General features: G+C 40.3%; 1 protein-coding gene across 4 annotated transcripts; it reads right to left on the bottom strand.

Moving 5' to 3' along the window:
* Window positions 1-8,659: 8,659 nt before the first annotated feature.
* LOC111854157 (uncharacterized) lies at window positions 8,660-21,299 on the bottom strand. 4 transcript variants are annotated; one of them, XM_023831823.2, is made up of 9 exons: window positions 21,189-21,299; window positions 19,439-19,488; window positions 19,040-19,099; window positions 18,300-18,650; window positions 17,204-17,476; window positions 14,611-14,724; window positions 13,783-13,848; window positions 11,886-12,015; window positions 8,660-10,496 (listed from the first exon to the last, which is right to left on the bottom strand). In XM_023831823.2, exons 2-9 carry the CDS (start codon window positions 19,455-19,457, stop codon window positions 10,013-10,015), a joined length of 1,497 nt encoding a protein of 498 aa, XP_023687591.1. In that variant the 5' UTR covers window positions 19,458-19,488; window positions 21,189-21,299; the 3' UTR covers window positions 8,660-10,012. The 4 variants fall into 4 exon arrangements, with proteins under 4 accessions (XP_023687591.1, XP_072570684.1, XP_023687589.1 ...); XM_072714583.1 differs by having other exon boundaries at window positions 19,439-19,485; window positions 21,189-21,273; XM_023831821.2 differs by lacking the exon at window positions 21,189-21,299 and adding an exon at window positions 20,338-20,821.
* Between the last annotated feature and the right edge of the window lie 4,351 nt (window positions 21,300-25,650).

Below are 25,650 nucleotides of genomic sequence, written 5' to 3'. Positions count from 1 at the left end.
GTGGACAGGTTCACACCTGACGTCATTGGCTGCGAAATACGCAGCTGGTGGCTTGTTGGCGTCCCCTGGCGCTCGCGGTTATTTTTAGTGGCCCAGTACACGCGTGTCGTCAAGTTTGCTGCTTTTTAAAATGAACATGCTCCTTAACCCGGGAGACTAAATTACATTACCTATATCAGTAATGTGGTAAATCCATTAAGTACAACAGGGTACAAATGAAAGCTGCGTGCATTTAATATTCTCACTACACATTAAGGTACTTCAACACAAAAATAAGACCCTAGATAATAACAAAAAAGTTTTAATTTCGATATAACACAATTAGATACATCGATTTTAGATAAAATTATATGGTAGGCTAAAACAAATTACATGTATGTATTACTAACTTTCCATGTAGGGTTGCCACCCGTGCCGTTCTCGTATTATAAGGGGGGCTTAAAGTCTGGTCACCATGCAGGCACTCTAAATATTAATTTGCTTGAAATATATATTTATCCTTCTCCTGCACTACAAATTTAGTACAGGGATTTGGAAACCCCATATGGTCAAGGGTGGTATTCAGTCCTGCTACCGTACAATTTTCTACTGAAGCAATGTTTTATTTCCAGGACTGGAACATTATTTCGATATTTTGCGACAGTTGGTGTGGGAGCACATTGGTCATGTATGACCATCATTATGGGTTATATTTATGAATGAATGAATGAATGAAACATTCAGTACAATGAAAGGCTGTTTTGCTGTTCTTTGAACATTAACAAGAACACAAAAATAAGATCCCAGATAAATAGCATAATACTGAACACAGACTAAAATATTACTGTTACTGGATGTGTAGAGTTTGAACCCACCTACTTCACATAATGTACGAGTTGCCTCACTTGTACGTCACTTTGGATGTGTTTGGAGTTTGCTAAATAAAAATAAATGTAAGTGTAGATGTAAATAAAAACTGACCATATTTTTCACAGGCGCCAATATAAATACAACTACACGAATATACGTATATTTCAAACTTACATTAGGTGGCAGCACAGACTATACTCCTTTTCCTCATGTTCTATCATCCTTTCATTTTTTGAGTTGTAGTTCTTTAAGGGCCAAGCACTGAAGGTGTGAAACACCTATTGTAGTTGTGATAATTTTTCACGATTATTATACTTGTGATCTTTCTTTCCCCTGATTCCTTGAGTCATCTTGATTCGAATGCACCCATTGGTGTTTGCCATATTGGATTTTCCGCCATTTTGAATTTGTCAAAAAACCTACTTATGCAAACTAGTCCTAGACCATTGACTGTATCACCATCAAGTAGCATCTTCATCTTCATCTTCATCATCCAGTCAATTTTATGGCAAAACCACCAAACAGGAAGTGAGGTCATATCTCAGCAACTGGATGTTATTGAAAGGTTTAAAAAATTTCACAGACCACAAATGCTGTGCAATCTTAATAAAATTTAGCACGGATTTTACAGACATCTACAGACCAAGCCTTACAAAAGTAATCAGATGGATTTTTGATTTTTGAAACTGTTCGTCCATCACTGCCAAATGAATTTGGTGGCAAAGTTGGCATATAGGAAGTGTGATCATATATCAGCAATGCTTTTATGTTTTGACATAAAATTTTGTAAAAGACTGACGACAGCTTCCTGGGGATGTGCAAGAAATTTTATGTCATTTGACCACTAGGGGGCGCTGCATTAAGCAAACCCACATTTTTCCTAGTACCATTTGATGAATAGGCATTATATATAGTGGTTGTTATGCATGATGATTGTGAGGATCTGACAATCTGCCAGTTTCTGCCATTCCCATCATATTCCCATTTTGCTAGTAGATGTCGCTGGCCATCTTATGTGATGGCCATCTGATTCCCAGCCTAGTGTCACAATTACTCACACCTGTCACCCATTTGTAGCTTATTACCTATGTATATATGTGCCTGCTAGTGCCCTGTTACCCCGTTGGTAATTGTTAGTGCTGAGTGTTCATGCTCTCTCATGGTTCTGTATCACAGTTTTACACGAGCTTTACGTGTGTTTTGTCAGCCCTCTTCTCTCCTGGTTTTCACCTCCCTGCCTCTTTTTTTTACCTTTCGCGGTCGGTCCTTTTGTTTGTGATCCAGCATTTGTGTCAGTTTGGTAATGAAGTCCTTTTATACTCAAGCCTGCATATGAATTGTCACAGTGGCTTAATGGTCAGGGATGTGCACTTGTAGTTAAAAGATTCCTGGTTCAAATCCCTGACTAGCAAGGCACTACTGAGGTATCCTGAGCAAGGTACTGGTCCCTGGGTGCTGAATTAGCTGCCCCCTGCTATGTCACATATGGGTTAAATGCAGAGAACACATTTCGCTGTGGTGTGTCAACAATGACAATTAATCACTGAATTCTAATTCAGGTGTGACCGTGAACTTAAGAGATCCCAAGCACAGGATCTGACAACCTATCAAGGCCATCATTTTGGATTTAATGAAAACCTTAAAGTTTTCAGAGGCCACAAATCTTGTTGAATCTTTACCCAATTTCACACAGATGATCTTCAGACAGAGCCTCACTGAACTTACCATATGGATTTTTATTTTCAAAACCATTCGTCTGTTCTAGCTGACCAAATTCGGCAGTGAAGATGCCAAGCATGAAGGTGGCTCACTTGGCCAATCTTTGGTTAATTGTCATGAAATTAGCGCATATAACCATCCCCTTCACAAAACTGCAAAGTTGGCAGCTATGCTCTGGAAGTCTGCTTGGCCCCATTACTGCTGCTTGCAGTAAGGTGTTGGATTGTAGTTTTTTGTTATTCGTGGGAACAGTCATAGAAGTATTGTGTAGCTGCAAAGGCCGTACCCAGAATTTTTGTGTGCTTTTGTGCTACTGTAGTATTGTCTGACCAGCCCTCTTCCCAGCAACTTCTTCAGTTAACAAAACACAGCTGGCCCTAAAGGGACTGCAGATCTTCCGGCACCTGGGAACTGTCCGTCTGGATTTTCGGCCAGATGTCCCAGCTGCTGTCTGTGCTCTCGTCTCTGTTGGTTGTGTCATTTTTATTTGTTTTGGACAAAGTTTCACATTTCAGACCCTGAATTTCCCAGTGATTAAATAGACTTAGGAAGTTGTACTGCAAATAGGAATACGTCTTCACATTCATGAGGGTAAGGGATGGAAGATACCCGTGAATCTGAAAATTCACGAAAAATACTTGGGCATCCCTAACCTCAACCCATAACACTTTGCTAGCCTGAATGATAACATTAAATGTATTTTTATTACTGATTTCTATACAAACTAAACTGCACTATCTATCTAAGCGTTTTTATATCATTTACAAACTAGGGATGGTAAGATTCACTAATTCGATTCAGTACACCAGCTTAAAAGTTCACAATGCAACTGCCGCAACTGAAAAATGTGCACTAATATAATATATCAATGTATTTAGGTAGCAACTGGCATCATTAATGTTTTCAGGGGTCATTATGCATCCAGACCACAGGAGAACATGACTTTTTTACTGCATACGTGCTTGCATTTGTAAGCTGTTGCCTGCAAAAGCAAGCTCTCTTTTGTGTCTGAGTTTGAGAAGGTACAATAAGGCTCCCAGCTCATCCAGCTTTTAGGGGAATAAAACTGAGCCCTCGTTTTGTTCAAATTATGAAGCATATTCAGTAATAAGCTGGCTGAGAAGCACCACTGCTTCTCCTTCACTACCGCTTCTTTGCTGCCTGCAGGGCTGCTGGGCTGGAGCAGACTTTCTGTATGACGGTGTGAAGAGTTTGCTTTAGCAGCGTCGGTGAACCAGCTTCTGGCATCCCAGCGTAATAACAGACAGACCGATGTCAATTTATCTCCATTTGTGTTACATGGCACCCCCCCCCCCCATCCCCCAAAAAATGCAGTTATGTAAACTGATGTCTCTCAATTACCCATAATGCATACTTGTGTGTGAGCACGTACTCTCTGATGCATTAACACCCAATGCAAGGTGCACTGCTGCCTTGTGCCCTATGCTGACTAGAACAGGCCCCAGGTCTCCCTTCTGTGACCCTATACTGATAAGCTGCAGAAAGTTAGATGGGAAAAAATATGTTGCTCCAAGGGTCCAACTATCTTCCAACTAGTTAATTTAACATGTGGAGAAAGGAGAGTTACAGCTTGGATGGGATGTCAACACATCACTGGGTGCTACACACACACACACACACACACACTAAAGGAAATTTAGAGATGTCAGTTAGCTTAACTGCATGTGTTTGGACTATGGGGGGAAACTGGAGCATCCAGAGAAAACCCACAATACAAAAGGGGAACATGTATGTTTCACATTCACAGAGCAAGATTCAAACCACCAGCTTGGGATGTTAGGAGATAATTATACATCCTCCCAGAGGACCATGCTGCTTTGAATCTGCTATTGGGAAATGCAGGAGATTTATATTTTTGGATTACACAATATTCCTGCTAAACCAAGTGTATTGCATTACATGGCCTATTGCAATTAAATGTGAAGGAGAATGAATGATATATAGTTGTCCCACAAGGCCTAGAAGGCAAGATCTGGATGTTGTTGAATTTTTTTTTAGCAAAATAACCTGCAATCCTGTCCAGGGTAAGAAGTCGGAAGATAGATAGATAAAGTGACTTTATATTATATTTATTTTTTGCTCTTATTAATTTTATTTATGTGGTGAAACTTGGAAATACCTAGCATTTTCAATATTTGTAAAATCATTTGTAAGATTTTTTAAATGGAAAACTGAAGTACAATTAGCACAGCTCTGCCTTTATTGTCAAATAAAAATTACTCATGAAATTAAAAATGTCATTAAAAAACTTTTTATTTCTCCAAGGGAATTGTTTTACCCCAACATTAAACCACTATTTTGAATACAAACATATAATTCACGTGACACTTTAACTGTAAGACCAACCACTGGAAGTCCCCTTTCAATTTACACTGAGTCATGCAAACAGCGGAAATTACTGGAAGGAGCTGTTTCAGTGATGTAGCTGTTAAAACAGTTATGATGCATTTTCACTATGCGACTACACAAATACCTATAGCATAAAATAAAGATACTGAGCATGCTGTGACCCTGTATGGTAGCTGTTCTGGAAAATGGATGGATTCATAAAGATTAAATAATAATGTTAATGATGTTTTATGGGTCTTAATTATAAAAGAAATAGTGTAATATGAATCTTCTACTTTTAAATTTCTTCTATGTCTATGAAACTATGAAACAAAAAAATATTGATATGGCATGTTATGCATGTTAACTGCATATTAAAGTTTAATTGTACATGCACTGGATGGCATGTGGTGCAGTGCTTAGCACTGCTGCCTCACACCTCTGGGACGGTGGGTTGAGTCTCCACCATGGTTCTGTGTGTGTGGAGTTTGTATGTTCTCCCTGTGGGGTTTCCTTCAGGTTTTTTGGTCCCCCTCCCCCCTGCAATCTAAAAGCATGCTGAAGTGAATTGGAGTTGCCAAAGCATGCGTGCATACCCAGTGATGGGTTGGCACCCCTCAAGGGTTATTCCCTGCTTCCCTGCTTTGTGCCCTTAGCTTCCAGGAAAGTCTTCAATCACTGGGACCCTGTACAAGACAAGTCAGTATAGAAGATGGATGGCTTTTACATGCATATTTAATTTGTACTACACAATGTATGTGATTGTCATATTATCATGCATTGATATGATCCGTGATTTAATTATACTGAATGGATGGAGGGAAATATTAATTCAATGCTGCATGAACTTCCTGTTAGATTGGGTTCTGAGTTTTATACCTTTCCACTGTCCATCCCACACTCATCCACAGATCCATTCTCTGAAACCATATTTGCCTTCCGTTTCAGCTTATTTTGTTTATTGACAAATTAGCACAATGTTTGGTTCTCTTCGTTGTTCTAGTGCTGTTTAAACATGCACTAGACACTAGACACTGCCGTGGTTACATGAGCTGAAAACAAAAGGGACGTCTGTATGTGAAACAGAAAGTGTGATCAAGAGAAAACTAATGCAAGGTTCCTGTTTTTCGAAATAGTACTGGTATGCTATCTGCAAAATGTTTGTATCGGATGTTGCATTTTCCTCATTACAAAGGTTCCTTTTTAGGATCCAGGCTATGTTCGAAGCGCAACTAGATGATCCTGCTTTTCTGTTTAGGTTGCCAAGTATGTAAGGGTAAAACCTTATGAAAACCCAAACTAATATCTTTGCAACTCATAAATCATGAATGTTCTTCGCTTAGACTTTAACTGGCATGGCTTATTTGTAAATAATCTTAAAAACATACATTTTGAGTTGAAATTTTAAGAATACAGTACAAATAGATTCAATGATGACAATATTGTTTAAACTCATATTAAACAGAATAACGGGTAAACAGTTGTGAGAAGAGCAAGAGCAGTGCTTAGAACGTAAAATAGCGTCCATGTGGTGGAATAGCCGCGATCGGGGGGCATGCAGGAGGGAACACAGAGGTCAGCTGTAAACAGGAAGATGGAGATGGAGAGCTGCCCACAGAGACTCCTAGGCCAGGCCTAGTTAGCTGCCACATATTTGCAGCCCCAAATCCTGAAATGGCCACTCAATGACAATGTCAAGACATTTGACAGCTGATGAGTTCGTTCAGGGTCAATCCTGTGACAGAGCAGGCCTTCTTGATGAGTTTGTTCAGGGTCAATCCTGTGACAGAGCAGGCCTTCCTGATGAGTTTCTTCAGGGTCAATCCTGTGACAGAGCAGGCCTTCCTGATGAGTTTGCTCGGGGTCTGACTCGTTTTCACTGCTGATGTATCCTACAATGGAGCAGTCATCTGAAAACTTCTGTAGATGGAAAAAGCTGGTCTTGTACTGGAAGCCAGGTGTGTAGAGGGTGAGCAGGAAGGGAGACAAGACGGTTCCTTGAGGTGCTCCAATGTTGCTTACTGCCACAGAGTCCTGGAGCAACACAAACTGCAGCCTGTTGGTGAAGTAGACCATGGCTCAGGAGGCTGTGGGGGTGTCAAACTGCATTGTCCTGAGCTTGTTCCCCAATCAGAGAGGCTGGATGGTGTTAAAGGCCCAGGAGAAGCCAAAGAACACAATCCTGACTGTGGTGCCGGCTTTAGGAGCCGTCTAGGTAGGAGAGAGCTCTGTGAAGCATGTGGATCAGAGCATTGTCCACACCTGTGTCTGCCTGGTAGGCAAACTGCAGTGGAACCAGCTGGTCTGTTACCAGGGGTTTCAGTACCAGCCTCTCAAAGGTCTTCATGAGATGTGAGGTGAGAGCAACTGGTCTGAAATTTCTAAGGGAGCTGGAGCGCCCTCTCTTTGGAACAGGAACCCCCCACACACTTTACTTGAGGGGACATAAATAATACAGTAGTACAGGCTTACTTAATGTATTAATTAACCCATAACTATGTGTTTATGTTGTCTGATCCCATGTATTTCATGGGGAACCCTATATTAATTCATGACTTGTTCTTGAGTAATAAATGAGTTAATAATTAAATTGCTCCAAGTGAAGTCTTACCATTATATAACTAATTAGTTAACTGTCAACTAATTTAGTGTCAATGGAATACATGAACTATTTGTTAACCAGCAACTAAGTGTGATCCCATGCTTGTGCATCATTAATCAAACATTTGATTAATGACACACAAGCATGGGATCACACTTAGTTGCTGGTTAATTAATGCATTATCTAAGCATGTACTATGACATTATTCATGTCCCCTCAAGTAAAATGTGACCCTCCCTCATAGGATGTCTTCCAGAGCTGGGCCACCTTCTGCAGACTCGGGACCCCATACAGCTGGCTGGCACAGTAATTTTGCTTGTACACATTTTCCTCATACTGTCCTGCACCCATGTTCACATCTATTACTTGCACTGCGTCATTGTTGCTGTAATTGTTGTGTTCTGTTGTTTATTTGTATTTTTATTCTTTTATTTACCTCCAGAATTAATTATCCAGTGTTTATTGCATGCAGTTCTTGTTCTAGCTGTCTGATGCTCCAAAGAATCACAGAAATGTGTGTGACATAACAATAAAGTGACTTGACCCTGCATGTAAGTTGTGTGGCAGGTAGGTTAATTCAAAAATTTTAATAAAACCCTTCAGCATCAGAATCCATCAATTTTAAGTTCATCCACAGAGTGCAAAAATTCCTTCACTACTGATTATATTTTTACTTCTTTATTATTGAAAGGGAGTAAAATTTTTATACAGCTGTAGGCTATAGTGCATCTTCAATCATCTTTAACCCCAGTTGCTACAGGGACCGGTTGACCCTGCTCCCTGATCATTACTTGTAGATAGAAGGTTCTGTGCGAGACCCTGTCCAGAATAAGCTTGCACGTCTGCAACTGTGCTTTGTAAATAAGTCAGATCTTACCAGTTAAACAGCAGTAACCTTGGCAGAAGGCTGGTAGGTTACTGGGAAATACCCTGTCACACAAATGAAGGAACTTAACACAGCAGCATTATAGTTGCTTGTTTAATAGGATACAGCTATTTTTCTCCTCCCTAACTGGCTCGCACACATTCCTCTTATACTCCCTCAGAGTGAACCAAGGTAATACCAGCCAAATGCGTTTTTTGTACATTGGCACAAGCTGAAGATAATAAAAATCAAGATTAGAAAAATAATAACATTCATTCATTTATGAATACTATTTATTGGTTACTATGACCTTCATATATTAATTCACACAGCTGTACATTCAGTAATGCAATGCAGTGTTTTCAAGGATTCAACAGTCCCACACGTATGCTTCACACGCATTTGAATCTATATCATGTTGAATCTACAGGAGTCATCAAACAATAAACAGTTCACTACATTTGTTATAGCCCAGTAGACAGTATAAAATGAGATTCATATCCCCAGTATCAATGTACGTGATTGGCTGATTCATAAACATCCATAACAGCAATCATTAAAATGATTATGAAATACCGGTAAATGATTATCAGTGAATGGAAACTCTGCCATTAGCTACAGTACATCGCATTCTCTTCCCTTTCCCCAGCTATCGATGACCGATCCCCAGTCTTTTGGCTCCTGCTTTACATTCCTTTACAGTATTTCATCAGACACTTTCATCCACAGCAGTAGATGGAAAAGCTACAGTTCATTTGTGCTGCCTGGGATTTGAATCCACAACCTTTGTGTTGCTTAATGCACTGCTAGCTAAGCTACAGGGAAGTGTTTCGACTGATTCACTTCTCCCTGCCCGGCTGAAAACTGCATATAGAAATTCTTCTGCTATTGGAGTATTGCCTTTGTCTGGAATGACCCTCACGTAACAGCTCCTGATTAGCACTGCATACCCAACAACTGGAGTATCTGTCTGGCTTTTTGTGTGTGCAGCTAGGATTACTCTCCTCTCCTTAACAGCCTCATTCTTTTTCTCAGGACCAGTACTTAATGCAGTGTGTGATGTATCAGTCCAATTTAAAACCCCTCCTGCAGCAGTGCGACTAATCTGAGTGTTTTCACTGCACATTAATTGTACACTATTTGTAAGCAGTGAATTTCATGACGTCCATGTAACTTATTTTAGATAATCATCATAGATACTTAATTGTCTTCACGCCTCCCTCAACCTGCTCTTTGTAGAGTAAGCTGTCTGTGAAGGGCAGCCACCTGTTGGGGCGCCCAGGGAGCTGGGGGTTAAGGGCCTTGCTCAAGGACCTACAGACGTGCAGAGGCTGGGTTTGAACCGGTGTGTGATTACCCACCCACCCGCCTGACTGACTGTGCGATTAGAGGCACACAGGCTTAGGCCAGTGAGCCACACGCTGCCCCCCGATAAGAGCTTCAGCAACAAGACGATGTAAATATATTGATGCTCGAAGTCCTCCTCTCCCATAATCTTATGTGTCAAGTGTGTCATACACAGAAAAAAATGATTACATTCAACACTCAGACATGCATGTCAAAGGCACTACGGGAAAACAAAATTCCAAGGCTTCCCTTCAGTTCAACAGTTTATCCCTTGATGACTTTCAGGAGAGTCCTTGAGTTTCAGGTTCCATACTGGGGAGCTGAAGAATGGTTCCGCAGCTCTTTTCCAGAATGCCACACTGACCAGGCTGTGCCGTGATCAGCACGCGGCATATCTGCCTGTCCCTCAGAAACCTGGCCAGGGATTCATCTAGTTCCTTGCTGCCTTCTCTGTACCCGTCCAGGATTAGCAGCCCCTCGACCGGCCCTGCCATGAGCGTCCGGAGACCCTCAGCTGTGAGCTGGCCCCCCAAGTTGAGCTGCGACGCTGCCTCTTGGAAAAGGTCGCCCATTATTCCTTTGCAGGTCACGAGGATCAGCAGCAGGAGTTGTGTGACACCAAAGGGATCCCAGTCGAAGTCATGAGCCCAGATGGAGGCCAAGCTGAGAGCCACAGACGACTTTCCACATCCGGTCTTCCCTTCCAGGAGCACAGTCTCCCTCACGTCAGGCAGGAGAGAAGTGACGTCGACCGTCACGCCCTCCCTGAAACAATGGCAGTGGAAAGCAGTGGTCACATTCACCTCCACAGCCGCCTACGCGCCCTTTCACACAGTAACATGACTAAACCGAAATATTTATAATGTACCCAAGGAAAAAAGCATGATTATACAAAGCATAAATGTGAACTGAAAGCCAATTTTAAAGTGGCATTAAAGATAAAAGATAAAGATAATCTTTATTGTCATTGTGACTTGAACAACAAAATTGAAAATGCAATCGACCTTTCACCTGCTTACCTATGCACAGACATACCTATAACTGATGATTTTAGATTTACATATGAAATATGCAAAATATGATAATGGAAGGCGGGTAAGCTGAGAATACAAAAATGCTTAACCGTGGGCCCTCAGAAGGGATACGCTGGCAGATTCAGGGGGCCCCACCCTTTAAAGTGTCCCCAAAATATACTACATGTATATAAACAAAAGTATTGGGCCACACCTTTTAATAATTTAATACAGGTGTTTGATTCTGACCCATTCCCACAGGTGTGTAAAACCAAGCACCTAACCATGCAGTCGGGTTTACAAATGTGTGAAAGATTGAGTCGTTCTGAAGAGTATCATAAAACACGCCACCACTGGACTCTGTAGCAGTGGAAATGTGTTCTGTGGAGTGATGAATCACACTCCTCTGTCTGGCAGTCTGATGGACGAGTCTGGGTTTGGTAGATGCCAGGAGAACGTTACCTGCCTGACTGTATTGTGCCAACTGTAAAGTTGGTGGAGGAGGGATAATGGTATGGGGTTGTTTATCAGGGCTAGGCCCTTTAGTTCCAGTGAAGGGATCTCTTAATGATTCAGCACACAAAGATATTTTGGAGAATCCTATGTTTCCAACTTCATGGGAACAGTTTGGGGAAGGCCCTTCTCTGTTCCAGCATGACTGTGCCCCAGTGCACAAAGCAGGGTCCATAAAGACAAAAACACAAATGTTCTTCTAGATGAATGGGCAAAAATTCCCACCCACTTCCCAGAAGAGTGGCAGCTGTTATAGCTGCAAACGGGGGACCAACTCCATACTGATGCATATGGATTTAAAATGATGTCATAAAAGTTACTGTGGGTGTAATGGCCTGGTGTCCCAATACTTTTGTCCATATGATCTATGAGGGCTCAACTAGGAAAATTTAACCGAGTGGGCCCAATATACCATTATCAGGAGGCTCCAAATTTCCAGTTACTCCTGTGACTGTAGGTATATATATATATATATATATATCATCCAGTGTTGATGACCTGCCCTATCCTTTGCATTTTCTCTGTCAGTTGGTTTAGAATTACCACAAGCCTGATTTAATCAAAGGTTGCTGATAATGGATTAATGGATAGATTAAAGATATTTTAGCACACTGTGTTGCAGTCATACCTGCTGCGTAGCCTGTGAGGTAACTCATTGTCACAAAGGGCCCTGAGCTGCCCTTCCTCCACCTCCGCGAAAAGCTCCACGTGTCTGTTTTTCAGCACCTTCCTCAGTTCCCCCACCTGTCCCTCTTCCACTGCAAATACAGAATAAACACACATTCTTACAGGGCCAGTGACGAAACGCGGACATCTGCGATGTCAAAAATGACCGTACACGTAAATGATGTGCTTACAGATTTCTGCATGCTAACCATCAGTGGCTGCTCACTGATGTATAAAAGGCATGCTTTAGTCTATTTTTATTCTGTTGATCATCCGAGCTCATGTGATGAGTTCAACCGGAAGTCACATGCAGTCACATGCTTTGGCCAGCTCCTGCCGCGTAACTAGTCAGATTAAAACAGCCAGTGCAACACAGAGGGAGCTTCCAAATGTCATGATACTAGATTTATCTGAGATTTGACATAAAACCACAAATTATTCTGAACATATGATTTTGCAGAATAATGATGGTATAGCATTAGAGGGGTGGCTGATGTTTTCTGATAAATGCAATAACCCAGTAAAGTTTCAGGATATAAGCAAACAGTTTATAATAGTTTATAGTATTATATACAGTGTTTCTGTAATTAGTGAGTAATAAAATGTTTTCCAGAAGTCACACACAACAGGAAAAGAAACTAAGCAACCCTACTTAGTTCCACGAATTTGATCAAAGACACAATTTACAGTAGTTCTAAATATAATGTATTAAATAAAATACAGTACTGTATTAAATGTAGCATTAAATATAGTAAACCTACTTCTAGAAATAGAATATAATTTCAGGAAGTGAGTTTCTGAGAAGTTTTATTTTGTTGTGCTAGAGGTTTTGCGTTTTTGTGAAAATATAACAGTAAATTATATTTACTGTAAATCGTGATTAAAAATACTGATTACAAGTGATTATGAGTGACAAATAGCTATTTAAATGTTCAAGGCCCTTAAGAAATTTATTGAATTAAAGACTAGTAAATATTAATTAGACTGACAATTTTGTTTTAACGATTATGAAATATGTTTGTGGCATCTGTGCTTGTTCCCAACAGCTCACTCAAGACAATATTACTTGAATAACTTCACCCTAAAAAGACCCAAAAGAATACATAGTACATTATGATAAATGGTCTTCATGGTGTATTGTGGATACGTCTGTCAAAATGTGTCAGCTTAGCCATTTGAAAACTTCTCCTAAAATCACCCCAGTATTTGCAGCAACTGTCTAACACACCAGTGAATTTTTTTACACTCTTAATGTATTAATTAACCAGAAACTACATGTTAGCCATGTACTGATTCCATGTTCATTCATCATTAATCAGTCAAGATGATTCATGTATTTTGTGCTGTTAGTATATTTGTTCATGACCAAGTTATTTGTGCCTCCTCAAGTAAAGTATTACTTTTACTGACAGCCTTAAACATTTTCGTTGTCTGCCTAAGACTTTTGCACAGTACAGTACCTGTATAACAGGGCTGCTATACTGAATGCTACAGTATGTGTGATGCAATTATATAAATCTAACTCTGTGTCATGTTTACCTCCAGTGTTTTGTTTTCAGCATTTACAAAGACTGCTGTGATGCAGTGGCACTACGGAAGCCTGGTGCATTTAACTGGTTACCTTCTCCTCCCAGTTTGGTAATGAATGCAGTTCTATACATGTATATGTTTATCAAACACAGTGAGCAGCATTTACGATAAGAGGTATTGTAGCAGTTTCTGTTGTGTTAGGAAAAAATACTGGTGGCTGGAAAGAAAAAAAAACTGCAGAATGAAACCAGTAATTTTTCTCACAGGGAAAATGTAAGTCCCATTTACAGCTTGGTGTTTCCATAGCTTTGGGAAAAATTGATACTCACGTGCAGCAGCGATGTTTTCTTGAATTAGATACTCATTGTTCCTCAAAGCATTGTGTCGTTTGTGGCCTAAGAAAGAAAATGAAGATATTTTAGCTAACAGGCCAGAATTGTTAATGGAATTAATTTCTCAATTCAAACACATGGACGGCTCAGACACTTAGATGCCTAGATAAAAATAATTATTCCACTAGGAACCTTTTGAATAATGTATGAACCCGGGTATGCAAAACTACCAAGACACAGGACACAGCGCAGGTATACATTCATTCACACGCTACTGGAGGTTGTGGGGGAAATCCACCGCGAGAACATATGCATGCACATGACCAATACCCGAGTGCGTGGCTGCATTCACACACACTCTGCCACTGAGCCGCGGGAAAGGACAGCTCCCTGTTTAACCACCATTCAACCTCAAAAACACCCACGTTATCTCCAAGATTATTTTCATTTCCTTTGATGAATATAGGGGCGTTTATCCCAATGTATGACAGTCAGATTTTGCTGATTCATGCTGTTCAGGAAAAGTCTTATGTGAATAATGATGAATTCCTAACAAAAATACAACTTCGTCTTATGCTCCCTCATGGAAATGAAACAGTCTCTGTGGGTGACAGACATCCCCGGGAGTCACACTTAAACCCAGCCAGCTTTCTCTTTTTAATGACAATGACTGCCAGTGTTAAAACAATTAAATAATTCAGTACAGACGGCTGCTTTACGTCCCTTATCAAATGTCAGACTTTCAGTTCTCAATCAAGTTAAAAGTGCAAAGTGAACACACAGGAACAGGGACTCTTAAGGGGATGAAGACGACGACGACATTACCTTTCTGTCTGTGATATAAGAGCAAGGCTACAGCCGTTACCACAGTCACAACAAAGACTGCCAGAAACACAAGACCAATAGGGGGTTTTCCTGAATAAGTTCCAGGTATTTCCTCTGTGAAGAAAAGACAGGTTATTAAAGTTTACATTAAGGCATTCCTAATTAAAGGTTATATAATGAGGGGGAAAAAATCATTAAAACTTCTTAAATGTATTTATAGTTGTCAATCATTAACTAGACATTGGCAATAAAGGAAATGAAGTTTGTTTATAAATTAATTTTAAATATATCTGTATCTATAGAGAAATTATATAAAGTGAACATCCTGAGGTTATATGAATAGAATAATAATAATACAGAGTATAGTGAATTATAAAACATGTACATTACCAGGTGTATGTAATAATAATAATAATAATAATAATAATAATAATAATGATCATATTAATAATGCTGAGTATAGTGAATTATAAAACATGTACACTACCAGGTGTATGTAATAACCTGCCTGGGGTAGGGACCAGATTAATGATGGATGGATGTTCCTTTGATATGTCATTTGTCAAGGACCTGCAGACATGCTGAAGCTGGGTTCGAACTGGTGATCTTCTGATCACAGACCACACAGGCTTAGCCCACTGTATGTACCAATATACAGTATATACCAACATATTTTCATGTAGTTAAGGTGGATGATAGGAAGTCAGAGCTTTAGGTTATAAGGTTATATTTACATAATTTCTAGATTATATTTTAGTAACAACAATATCTTTTAACTATGATGGCATTTTTAAAACTACACTTTAATCATTTGTACTACTTTCGTGCTCTAAGTACATTGCATTTAGAGTCTTATTAATAACTAAACTAAATATTCAGTTTGATATTGTTCTCATGCAACTAAGAATAATCTTCTGGTCATTACTCAGTAAAAACCGTTTAAGGATGCAGACATGAGATGGAAATAACCTTGTTATACGCCAAACATTCCTAACACGGTTCACTTCTCTAAACTGAATTAATTTGCACCAAACATGTCTCCACGTGTAGTGGTAGGCCTGGGTAAACATTTAGCCAGATTCAAATTGTAAATAAGAAATGTATGATTTTATTTGATTTCAGTACTTCCTGCAGTTTTAGAGTTTCAGTACTGAATCGACCTAAACTGTGGCATATGACTGTGAGTCCAACAATTAGACAATAACTCTGATAACAAAACCACAAGCTATATGATACAAGGAAAACAGGGAAAGAACCCAAGTTTTTACCAAACACAAGGGGAAATGTCTGAGCAGCACCTATTATCATGGAGAGAGAGCAGTTTTCCACTGAGATAAGACTCACAAACCCTGCTATACACTAGAGATTTTTTTCTGTGCAATAACAATGAATATTTATACACATATCGTAACACTATTGCACTTTTCTTAATACTCATCTGTACCTTTATTTACATTATTTAGGGTTTTTTATTTATTGTATGTTTTTATTGGAGTGAATGTCTGTTTTCATAGTGTTGTTTCACGGGACCTCGGTGCTTAATTTCGTTCCCTTTCATCCCATGTTTTCAAAATGACAATCAACCAACTTGAATCTTCATGAAATTGTCCATCAAGCAACGACAAAATTACACAGAATCAGCCAATCCACAAATGACATTTGAAGGTAACATCCATCCATCATTAATCTGGTCCCTACCCCAGGCAGCATTGGGCTTGGTTTATGCTGGGTTACACCCTGGATGTAATTCCAGTCAATAATAGTGCACATACACACACAAACTATGGGAAATTTAATGATTTCAAAAAGCCTAAACGCATGTCTCAGGACTGTGGCAGGGAAATGGTGCTATGTGCAAACTCAGGGACAGAGTGCAGGCGAGATGCAAAACCTGCACACCTGGAAGTGTGAGGCAACAGTGCAACCAACTGAGCTCATTCACATTAAGGCTGCCCTCAGTGTGTCTCAGTTATGACATCACATGATGCAGATATGATGCAATACTCAGGGTGGCACCGTCGTCTCATACTTCAGGGTCAAGGGCTTGAACCCTGCCTCCACTTTGTGTGTGTGTGTAATCATGTATATATGACATCATGGGGACTAAATGTCCTTATAATGTAATGAAAATCTGCCATTTTGACATTGTGGGAACATTTTTGGTCCCCATGAAAGGAAATTAAATTTTATAAAAATCTGCAAATGCTATCAAAAACCTAAAAATACCAAAAGCCTTGTATTATATTTGGGGATAAAGTTGTCATAGTTGGGGTTAGGGTTATGCCCATAGAAATGAATGGAGAGTTCTCACAAGGACATAGACACTTATGTTAGGGCTGAGTTGGCGTTAAGGTTGTCATAGATAGCATTAGCATGTTTCCCATAGAAATGAATGAGCGGTCCCCACAAAGATACGCTTACAGGTGTGCGTGTGTCCTCTGAAAACCTGGCAACCCATACAGGACGCAGCACAGCCTTCTGCCCCATGCTACTTAGGATAGGTTTTAGATTACCCTGACAAGTGTGGGTTATTATAACTGAATAACTCATCAGCGCTCACCACGGCCATAATCATAAAGAAACATAACCATACCTGGAATGGTAAATGTGGCGAATGGATGTGGCTGTCTTTCCCCCATGACGGTACATGTGTAGTTGTTGCTGAAGGTTTTTATGGTGACTTGGCTGGTGATGTGGATGAGCTGGTCTGAAGATGTGAAATTGGTGAAATTGTCATTCTCAAGTTTTCTGCCTCTCCCGTCTGTCCAAACAACTTTGGCTAGTGGGTAGCCTTCTGCTTGGCAGGACAACTCCACCTCATCTCCCCCAGTACTTCTTATGCTCTTCTTAACTGATTGATACGTGGCTACAAAGTGACATAAAATGAAAACGCATGTTTGTTGATACACTTCTACACAGCATCCATTGCGTCTGTTCTTTGCACGTCTATCACGGTCTGGTTAGGATCGGCTACCCTATGTGACAAGCACAGGCTACAGAGGACAATCAGGACTGCAGAAAAAAGTCACTGGCTCCCCTCTGCCCACGTCCAGGACCTGCATGCCTCTCAAGTCAGAAAACGGGCTGGAAAAATCATTGCTGACCCCTCAGACCCCGGCTACAAATTCTGCCAATTGCTCCGGTGTGTTTGGTGCTGCATGATCACTACATGCCAAAACATGCCGACACATGAACAGTGTCTAGTGACTCACCGTCATGCTCAGGAACAGCTAACTGCCTACAGCAGTCACTTTAACTTAACTTCTGTATAAAATGGTATTTATTGTACATATCTCAGCACATCATTTTACTGTCCTGTAAATTCATTGTCCAGAAAATATCTGTTCCGTGTTTTTTATATACTCCAGTATATGAGTATTGTTTTGTGGTAGCACAGTAACTTATCGTGTGCTTGTAAATGATTGTCTGTAATTTCTCCACAAGAGAGTATAACTACTTAAGTCCTTGTATGTGTGAGCAAACTAGGCCAATAAACTTGATTCTTATTCTAATATCATTAGGAGCAATGCTTAAAATGCAGATAACTACACCTGCAGTTCTCAGCCAAATAGCTGTGTTTAAATATTAATAGATGACATATGTATGACATATGTATGACATCAGAACAAATTCCTGGCAAAATTAAGCTGATTTTGACGTACTTCACTATATTTGGCCTCACGACTCACCTTTTACAGTGAGGGTTGTCTGCTTGTAGTCAGCACCTACCATCTCCACAAGACACTGGTATGTCCCAGAGTCATTTATCCTCAGTTTGTTGATATTAAGCAGAGCTTTTCCGCTACTTAAGCTATCTTTCGGGAGTTCTACTCTGCCACTGAAGTGTGGGTCCGGGAAGCTGAGGTCCTCCTGTCCATTCTGTAAGCTGTAGACGCCCAGTGGGGGCTTCGGAAGGATGCGGTGCCAGAATACAGACAGATTAGAGGTGCTGTCCACCGGCGCGAATCTGCACTCCAAACTGACAGAATCATCAAATTCTGCCTGGTAGGATGGACTAGCCACTTCCACCGTGAAGAGACCTAAGAGGACAGTATGCTTCAGTCAGCAATGTTAGTAATGTTACCTGTGTCCACTCACACTCTAAAGCAGTGTTTCCTAATCCGGTCCTCAGGGACCCACAGACAGTCCAGGTTTTTGCTCCCTCCCAGCTCCCTGCTAGACAGCCTTCTATGGGCGCTGGGAGGGAGCAAAAACTTGGACTGTCTGCAGGTCCCCGAGGACCAGACTGGGAAACACTGCACTAAAGAATGCAAAGCAGTACACATCGTAATATTTAAGAATAATGATGCAGCATTTGCTGTTCTATCGAAAAGTGGAGAGATTACATATTTTACTCTTGAGTTCCTATAATGCTATATATTACAGAAGCAGTATTATAGCAAAAGAATAAACCAATATCATATCATACCAAGAACACTTGGCAACAAGACCACTTGTAATAACAAGAGACGGGCCATGTTAATTTCACCTAGGAAAAAAAATGTTTAAATATTAAACATTACTTGAGTTGTTAAAGAATTAAATACTGAGAATTCTAATTAAATGTGCAATGTAACAATAAAAAACAAACAATATGAAATTTTCCTTTACTTGAAATATTAAAAATGCACACCACCTAAATCATAACATAACATTTTGTTAATGTAGCGAAACAATTAGCTAAAGCACTAAATAATAATCATTAGAACACAGGAAGTTTAAAAAGAGATTGGAGAGGTACCTTGCATTTTAAACAAACCAACCCCATTCACATGTAATGCAATGTAACACTTTCACAACGTTGTGGGTAGATGCACCACCTCCTTACCCGCTATATTTGTGACCATCACTACACCGTCAGGGCTCCTGCAGGAACTTCTAATTCCAAAATAATAATTATAAATTGTAATGTTACATTTCAGTTGATTTGTCCCAGGCTAATATGAAATTTCGGTAACACTGAGTACATAAATACTTAGTAGTGACTCAGTTACTACTGAAGAACAAATCATGAACAAGAACAGTCCCTACTTAGAATGAGATGTGTCACGATTCATTAATGATGCACAAACAGGAGATCAGTATTTCACATGTTACTCATTGCTTTTACCTTCAATAGTTCCTACAGTACTTTCTTCAGTGGTTTCTTCAGTAGCTAACTAAGATTTACAGAATTAACAGATATAGTAACAAATACGGTAATTGGGATGAAAGTTGCATCATGATTCATTAATGAGGAACAACATGACATCAGTTTGTAACTAACACTTAGTTTGTGGTTAATTAATATATAAATGATAAGTATATTGCTATATTATTTGTGTACCCTCAAGTAAAGTGTGACCGAAATTTCAATATAAAGGAACAAGTTAAAAGGCTATATGTCTGTTTTAAATTATATTGTGAATATAAAAACCGAAAAAAGCTTCAAAAGCAGTATTCATAGGATTCCATCTCAAACTGTCAATCGTGGCACTCAGTTTGTAACTAAAGCTTTAATGGCAGAACAGAAGCCTTATTAAAATATCCATTACAACAATTCGCCCCTACAGGAATTACATGAAGAATACGCGGCATGATGCCTCCCATTCAAAAGAATGGCTAGTATTCAACAAATTGTTTTTAAAAGCGTTAGATGGTAGGCCTATATGAAACAATGACTGTCCCACATGTACACTACTCCCTGCTGTGGTGTTACGCATCGCGAAGGTGAGTGCGCTACTGTACCTCATCGGGCGCCAGCCGGTGCTGCTGTCTGACTACTTGCACTCGGGTTAAATAATAACAATAATGACACGCAGTCGGCGGCACGCAAGCACTTCCTCTTTCAATAAATTCCTGAACTTAGGAAATACATCCTATCTTGAGGCTTGATTGTTGATTTAGAACTCGAAACCCATCCAGCCACCTTATGACCGTTCGTCGGGTAAAGTGATGCAGGGGTGAGCTGAGGGTTTCAGATTACATATTCGGTTTATTTTTATATATATATCGACAATGTAAGGTTAAACCAGAAATCACGTTATCTCTAACAAATAAAACTGTTCCAGTACGGCTGCATAATAATTCAGTTATGTTTGACATTTACTATGCAGTTTTGCAGATAAGTAACAGAAAAAAACGACCGTACGTTTATCTTTTTTAAAAAATCTCATAAGCAAATCAAAAGCAATACTAAAGCGTTTAATCTAAAACTTTCAGTTTCACATTCTCAAATCACATATAAAGCCATATGTAGTAAGCCATTCCAGGAAAAAGAAGTAAGCGAAAACGAGTTCGCGTTTATTTTCGCTGCGTTAATCGGGGACTAACCAGAAGCTGACTCGTCATTTATGCCTGTAACGGTACAGTTGCGGGTTCACGGCGGGTTTCACACTAAATTTACTAACAGGGACCCCCCATCGGTATATTTTACCGACTGTCCCTCTTCATAACAGACGATTAGTGCAAATTAGTGCCTCCTCGGCCCTAGCTGACACCTCGGGAAGGTCTGTGATGACAAGCCCCGATTCATTACTCATCTGTCTTAAAACCATTTAGATAAGATCGGGCTCTTTTTTCGTTGGCAGACATCCCACCTTAGGGATCTTGATTTCAGGGAGGCAGACGAGGAGCATCCTGGAGAGCGGGGTGCTGGCCATTGCTTGGCTGGTATTATGATAATACCATGGGCGTAAATTATTGGGTTGTGCCCCCTCGATAATCAAACCCCCCTCCCTCACAATAATCGTGTCTCTCCCTAAATGGGTGGAGACCTCAACCCCACCCCCAATGTTCAAACCAAGGTTATCAGTTCCAGTGGTTCTTTTACCCCCGCTGAGTAGCGGAACGACAGATTTATGGGACATTGCGCGCATCATTGGCGGGTGTCAGGGAGCCGCTGTCAGTTTGCGGAAGTCGGTGGGATGTCTGCGTTGGTCATTTCCCGTCACAAAAACACTAGATGCCCGACCAGTTCTCTTTCCCAATGTATTTCTTCTGTTCTTTCGTCTTTGATTCTCGTCGCAGTTTGGCTAAGCCTATCTTCGCCTGTGTTCACCCGATTTCCCCCGCTCCTGTGCTGCTTCCCCGCTTCGTGACAAGACAATTATACTGAACTGAATAATTTCAACTAAAACAAAAACCGAAGTCCAAAGAATAGATGGAGAATATACTGTTAGGAAGATTCATCACAGTAGCGCAACACTGTTCCGCTATATTTTCCAAACTGCCCCATCTTTTATGGAGAACGTTGACAGCTAATTTTGGTCTCCATGGAGCCACTTAGTATAGCGATCACGCCATAGCATCTGACCTGTAAAACCTCTGTTTTTGATGATATAGGATGATTATTATTAGTGCTGGTCAGGATCCCAGGGGGGTAGTTGGTGGTTAGAAGGGTCTGGAGTCAAGCCCACGCAGCGTAGGACACAAAGCTGGGGTAAAACGATGGGTTGGGATACCAGTCAATCACAGGGAGCCTAGCTTGAAGGGCAGATCAGTTTTAGTTGTTTTATCCTATTCTATAGCAAAACGCATTCTGATTAGGAACGCCTGCTTTGTCTCAGACAACTGAACGGCAAACTTTTTATATCCTATGAAAACCGAAAGACTGTTGGGAAAATCTTCCACATCCCTGCTCCAATCACGCACACACACCACCCCGCTCACATTTCATAATTATTCGTTTGGACCCCCTCATATTTAACATAAAATATTAGTTTTATGCCAATGTATCCCCCCCACATTCAAAATGCTTCTGACGCCCCTGTATATATATATATATATGTGTGTGTGTATGTGTGTGTGTATGTATATACAGGGGCGCCGTAAGGGGGAGGAAAGCTAGGACGATTCCACTAAAAAATTAGGAAAATAACTGGATTGGTTTGGACTGGGGGGCCTAATATGATATGCTTTCATGGGGCCCAAAATCTCTAGCGACTCCCCTGTGTATATATATATATATATATATATTTTTACACATACATTTATAATAACTTTTTACAGAGTCACTTATGTACGAGGTAACATAGTATTTTATTCTACACTTTATAGAATTTTTATTAGAGTGCTTTAATTTAATTTAGCTGCACTAATCTTTAGTAGTTCATTGTATTGTTCTTGTGCGTTGTGCAGTCGTACTGTAAGCAGTTTCCTTCGGGATTAAAAGTTTTATGATTCTGATATATATATCTGATGTATACATACACACACACACACACACACACACACACACACACACACACACAGACAATTAAGATGATTTATGTGTTCTGAAATTACCCAACATCGTATTTTTCCGTCGGAAGTGACTTATTTTTGGTTCCTATACTTTCCCAGAAAAATCCCTACTAACAGTAACGATCATGTCTGCATTAGGCCACTTCCTTGATCTTCTGCCAAGAGGTTCATGCCAAAAATTCTTTGAAAGGAGTCTTCAGCTCTACTTCTCAACGTTTTTAGCTATCATACAGATACCAGGAGAAGCCCTAGTGCAAGGAAATGTATTTCAGCTTCGGACGGGAAGCCACGGATGCAAGACAGGGAAACCCCAGGATGGGGCGCCAAACCATTGCAGTTTGGCATATAACCAGTAAAATAGCCTACAAGACGCAATAAAGATAAACCTAGAAAATATCTAGCTGTATAACCGGGTGGAAATTATGCGTCGCTTTTAATGGCAGCGTCTGCTGAAGATGACTGCGGCATTCCTTTTCGTTCCAGAAAAGGTTTTATATAGCCTACCTGCAGGGCAATTTCGGCAGAGCTACAGGTGCGTCACGCGCATATGCGGTGGTTTTGCCGAGTTTTCCCCAGCCTCTTGCCGACGGCGGCATTAAAATCTAACGAAAGTTAGAGCTGCCCTTTGAAATACTGATTTTCCCCAACACGTCCATTTCAAATATTAGACCAAGCTGCATAATAATAACATGTCAAACTTTACAGTCTAAGCATTCAAGGACTTTAGCCATGCTAAAGTCCTTGAATGCTTTGGAAATTTCTTTAAATGTGGATGGGCTACCACTGTCTAAAAGCAACAACCGAGCACTCTGGCCAGTTTTGTGCTCTATATTGATCTTGACCCAGTGTCTGTCTTTCCATTATCGCTTGCAGTAGCTTCATCAAAACCTACATCTATGGACTTCATTAGTGATACGGTTCGTGATCTGGCTAATTTATTAGAAACTGGAATCGAGTTGGAAGAGAGAAATCTAGCAGTACACATTAGGTGCATTATTTGTGCCATGGTGAAATGTGTAAAGCAGTACTCTGGTTATTATGGCTGTGATAGATGTACACAAAGGGGAAGATGGCTTGGTAGAATGACTTATCAGAAGATGACAAATCTGACACTGCTAATTGATCTGACTTTCAGAGAACAAAAGTATGCAGAACATCAAGAAGAGGAAAAGATTTCCCCTTTCTGTAATCTTCCAATTGACATCATCAGATGTTTTCCTGTTGACTACATGCATCAGTGTTGTCTAGGAGTTATGAGAAAATTGCTGTTCCTGTGGAAAAGGAGGCCATTCCACAGTAAGGCCTCGTTCACACGGACGTCTGTACCAGGCGTTTTTCTGGCGTTCGTGGCGAAAGGTGAGCACCGAATGAACGCCGACTGTTTTTCTGCTCATTGGAGCAAATCAAAGCGACCACAAGGGCGTTCAGCACCGGCGTTCGGCCAGCTACGCGTTCAGGTGGTGTCAAATAAACGCTGCATGCAACGTTTTCTTGGCGTCAAAATCCCGACAAACGCGAGGAAAATGACGCTATTGCGTTTACATGGCGTTCGGTGGCGTTCCGGAGGACCGAATTTGTCCCACGATTCTGTACGGCAACTGCGAGAAACCACATTTTACGGAAAATGTGATATTCGTAATATCGATATTGTACCAGCAGTGAGTTAATCATCTGCTGGTACAATACTGATATTACGAGTAACCCAAACCGACGGATCAACTGGTGCTAATATTTTCGCTTAAAATACCAATTTAAAAAGCTCAGTAGGCAACTGGAAATTTGGACATCTATAAGGAAAAACTCATTTAACTGATGCACCGTATCTGCTTTCTCTTTTCAACTGTCTTTACTCATAGGGTTCAACTGCAGTTAATGCGAAATTACAAAAGCTGTAGAAATATTTCAGCATAAAATCATGCGATATAAATAATTATAGTGTTACAGCAATTACGGCTGTAATTATCATAAAGCCTTGCAACCCCGATCAGGATAAGCAGTGGGGATCGAGATTGATGGATGTGTGGATGTAAATAAAATGTACATAAATGCATCTTGGACCTCTAGCTTAAAAATTAGTTTACACACTGCAGCTGATCCCCCCAAAATTAAGCAATTAATATATAAACCCCGCTTCTCTCCAATACCTCAACAATTACGGATGGATTCGAGAGTACAGCATAACTTTGGCTACTTATTACCCGTGCGACATACTCAGAGAACGGCGGCTGAAATTGGGTTGCATTACTCCATTAAATAAGTAACTTACTAACATAAAATCAGTGATTGTGATGCAACCAAATGATCTATCTTCATTAAATGAATATGAGTATGACAAAGAAATGTTTGAATTCTTCTCATACTGATTGATTACATTGTTTAAACATTAACACAGATGAAGAGTGTGTGTGTGTGTGTGTGTGTGTCTCTTGCAAATACTGTAGCTGCATACAGTAAAGCTCATCCTGAAGCAATCAACCTCACCATGGATAATTCAATTGCAGTGACACTAAAGCACTATCCACACCATGGATCTCGGAAGGTATGGAGATGTTTTTATATGGTTGGTGGTCTAGTGGTTAGGATGCTCACCTCTGGACCAAGAGGTCATGGGTTCAAGTCCCACGTCTGGCACTACCATCACTGGGTCTTTGAGCAAGACCCTTAATACTCACTTGCTTCAGGCAGTGAATTTAGTAAATGGAAGTCGCTCTGGATAAGAGCATCTACTAAATGTAAATGAGTATCTTAACACTGAATAGTTACATAAATGTCATGTGTGTGTTCTTACATGCATGGTTCACAACACCTATGTTCATA

Source organism: Paramormyrops kingsleyae, chromosome 7, assembly GCF_048594095.1.
Source record: "Paramormyrops kingsleyae isolate MSU_618 chromosome 7, PKINGS_0.4, whole genome shotgun sequence".
In the NCBI taxonomy this organism is placed as follows: Eukaryota; Metazoa; Chordata; class Actinopteri; order Osteoglossiformes; family Mormyridae; genus Paramormyrops; species Paramormyrops kingsleyae.
This window is presented reverse-complemented; position numbering and strand designations above follow the sequence as displayed.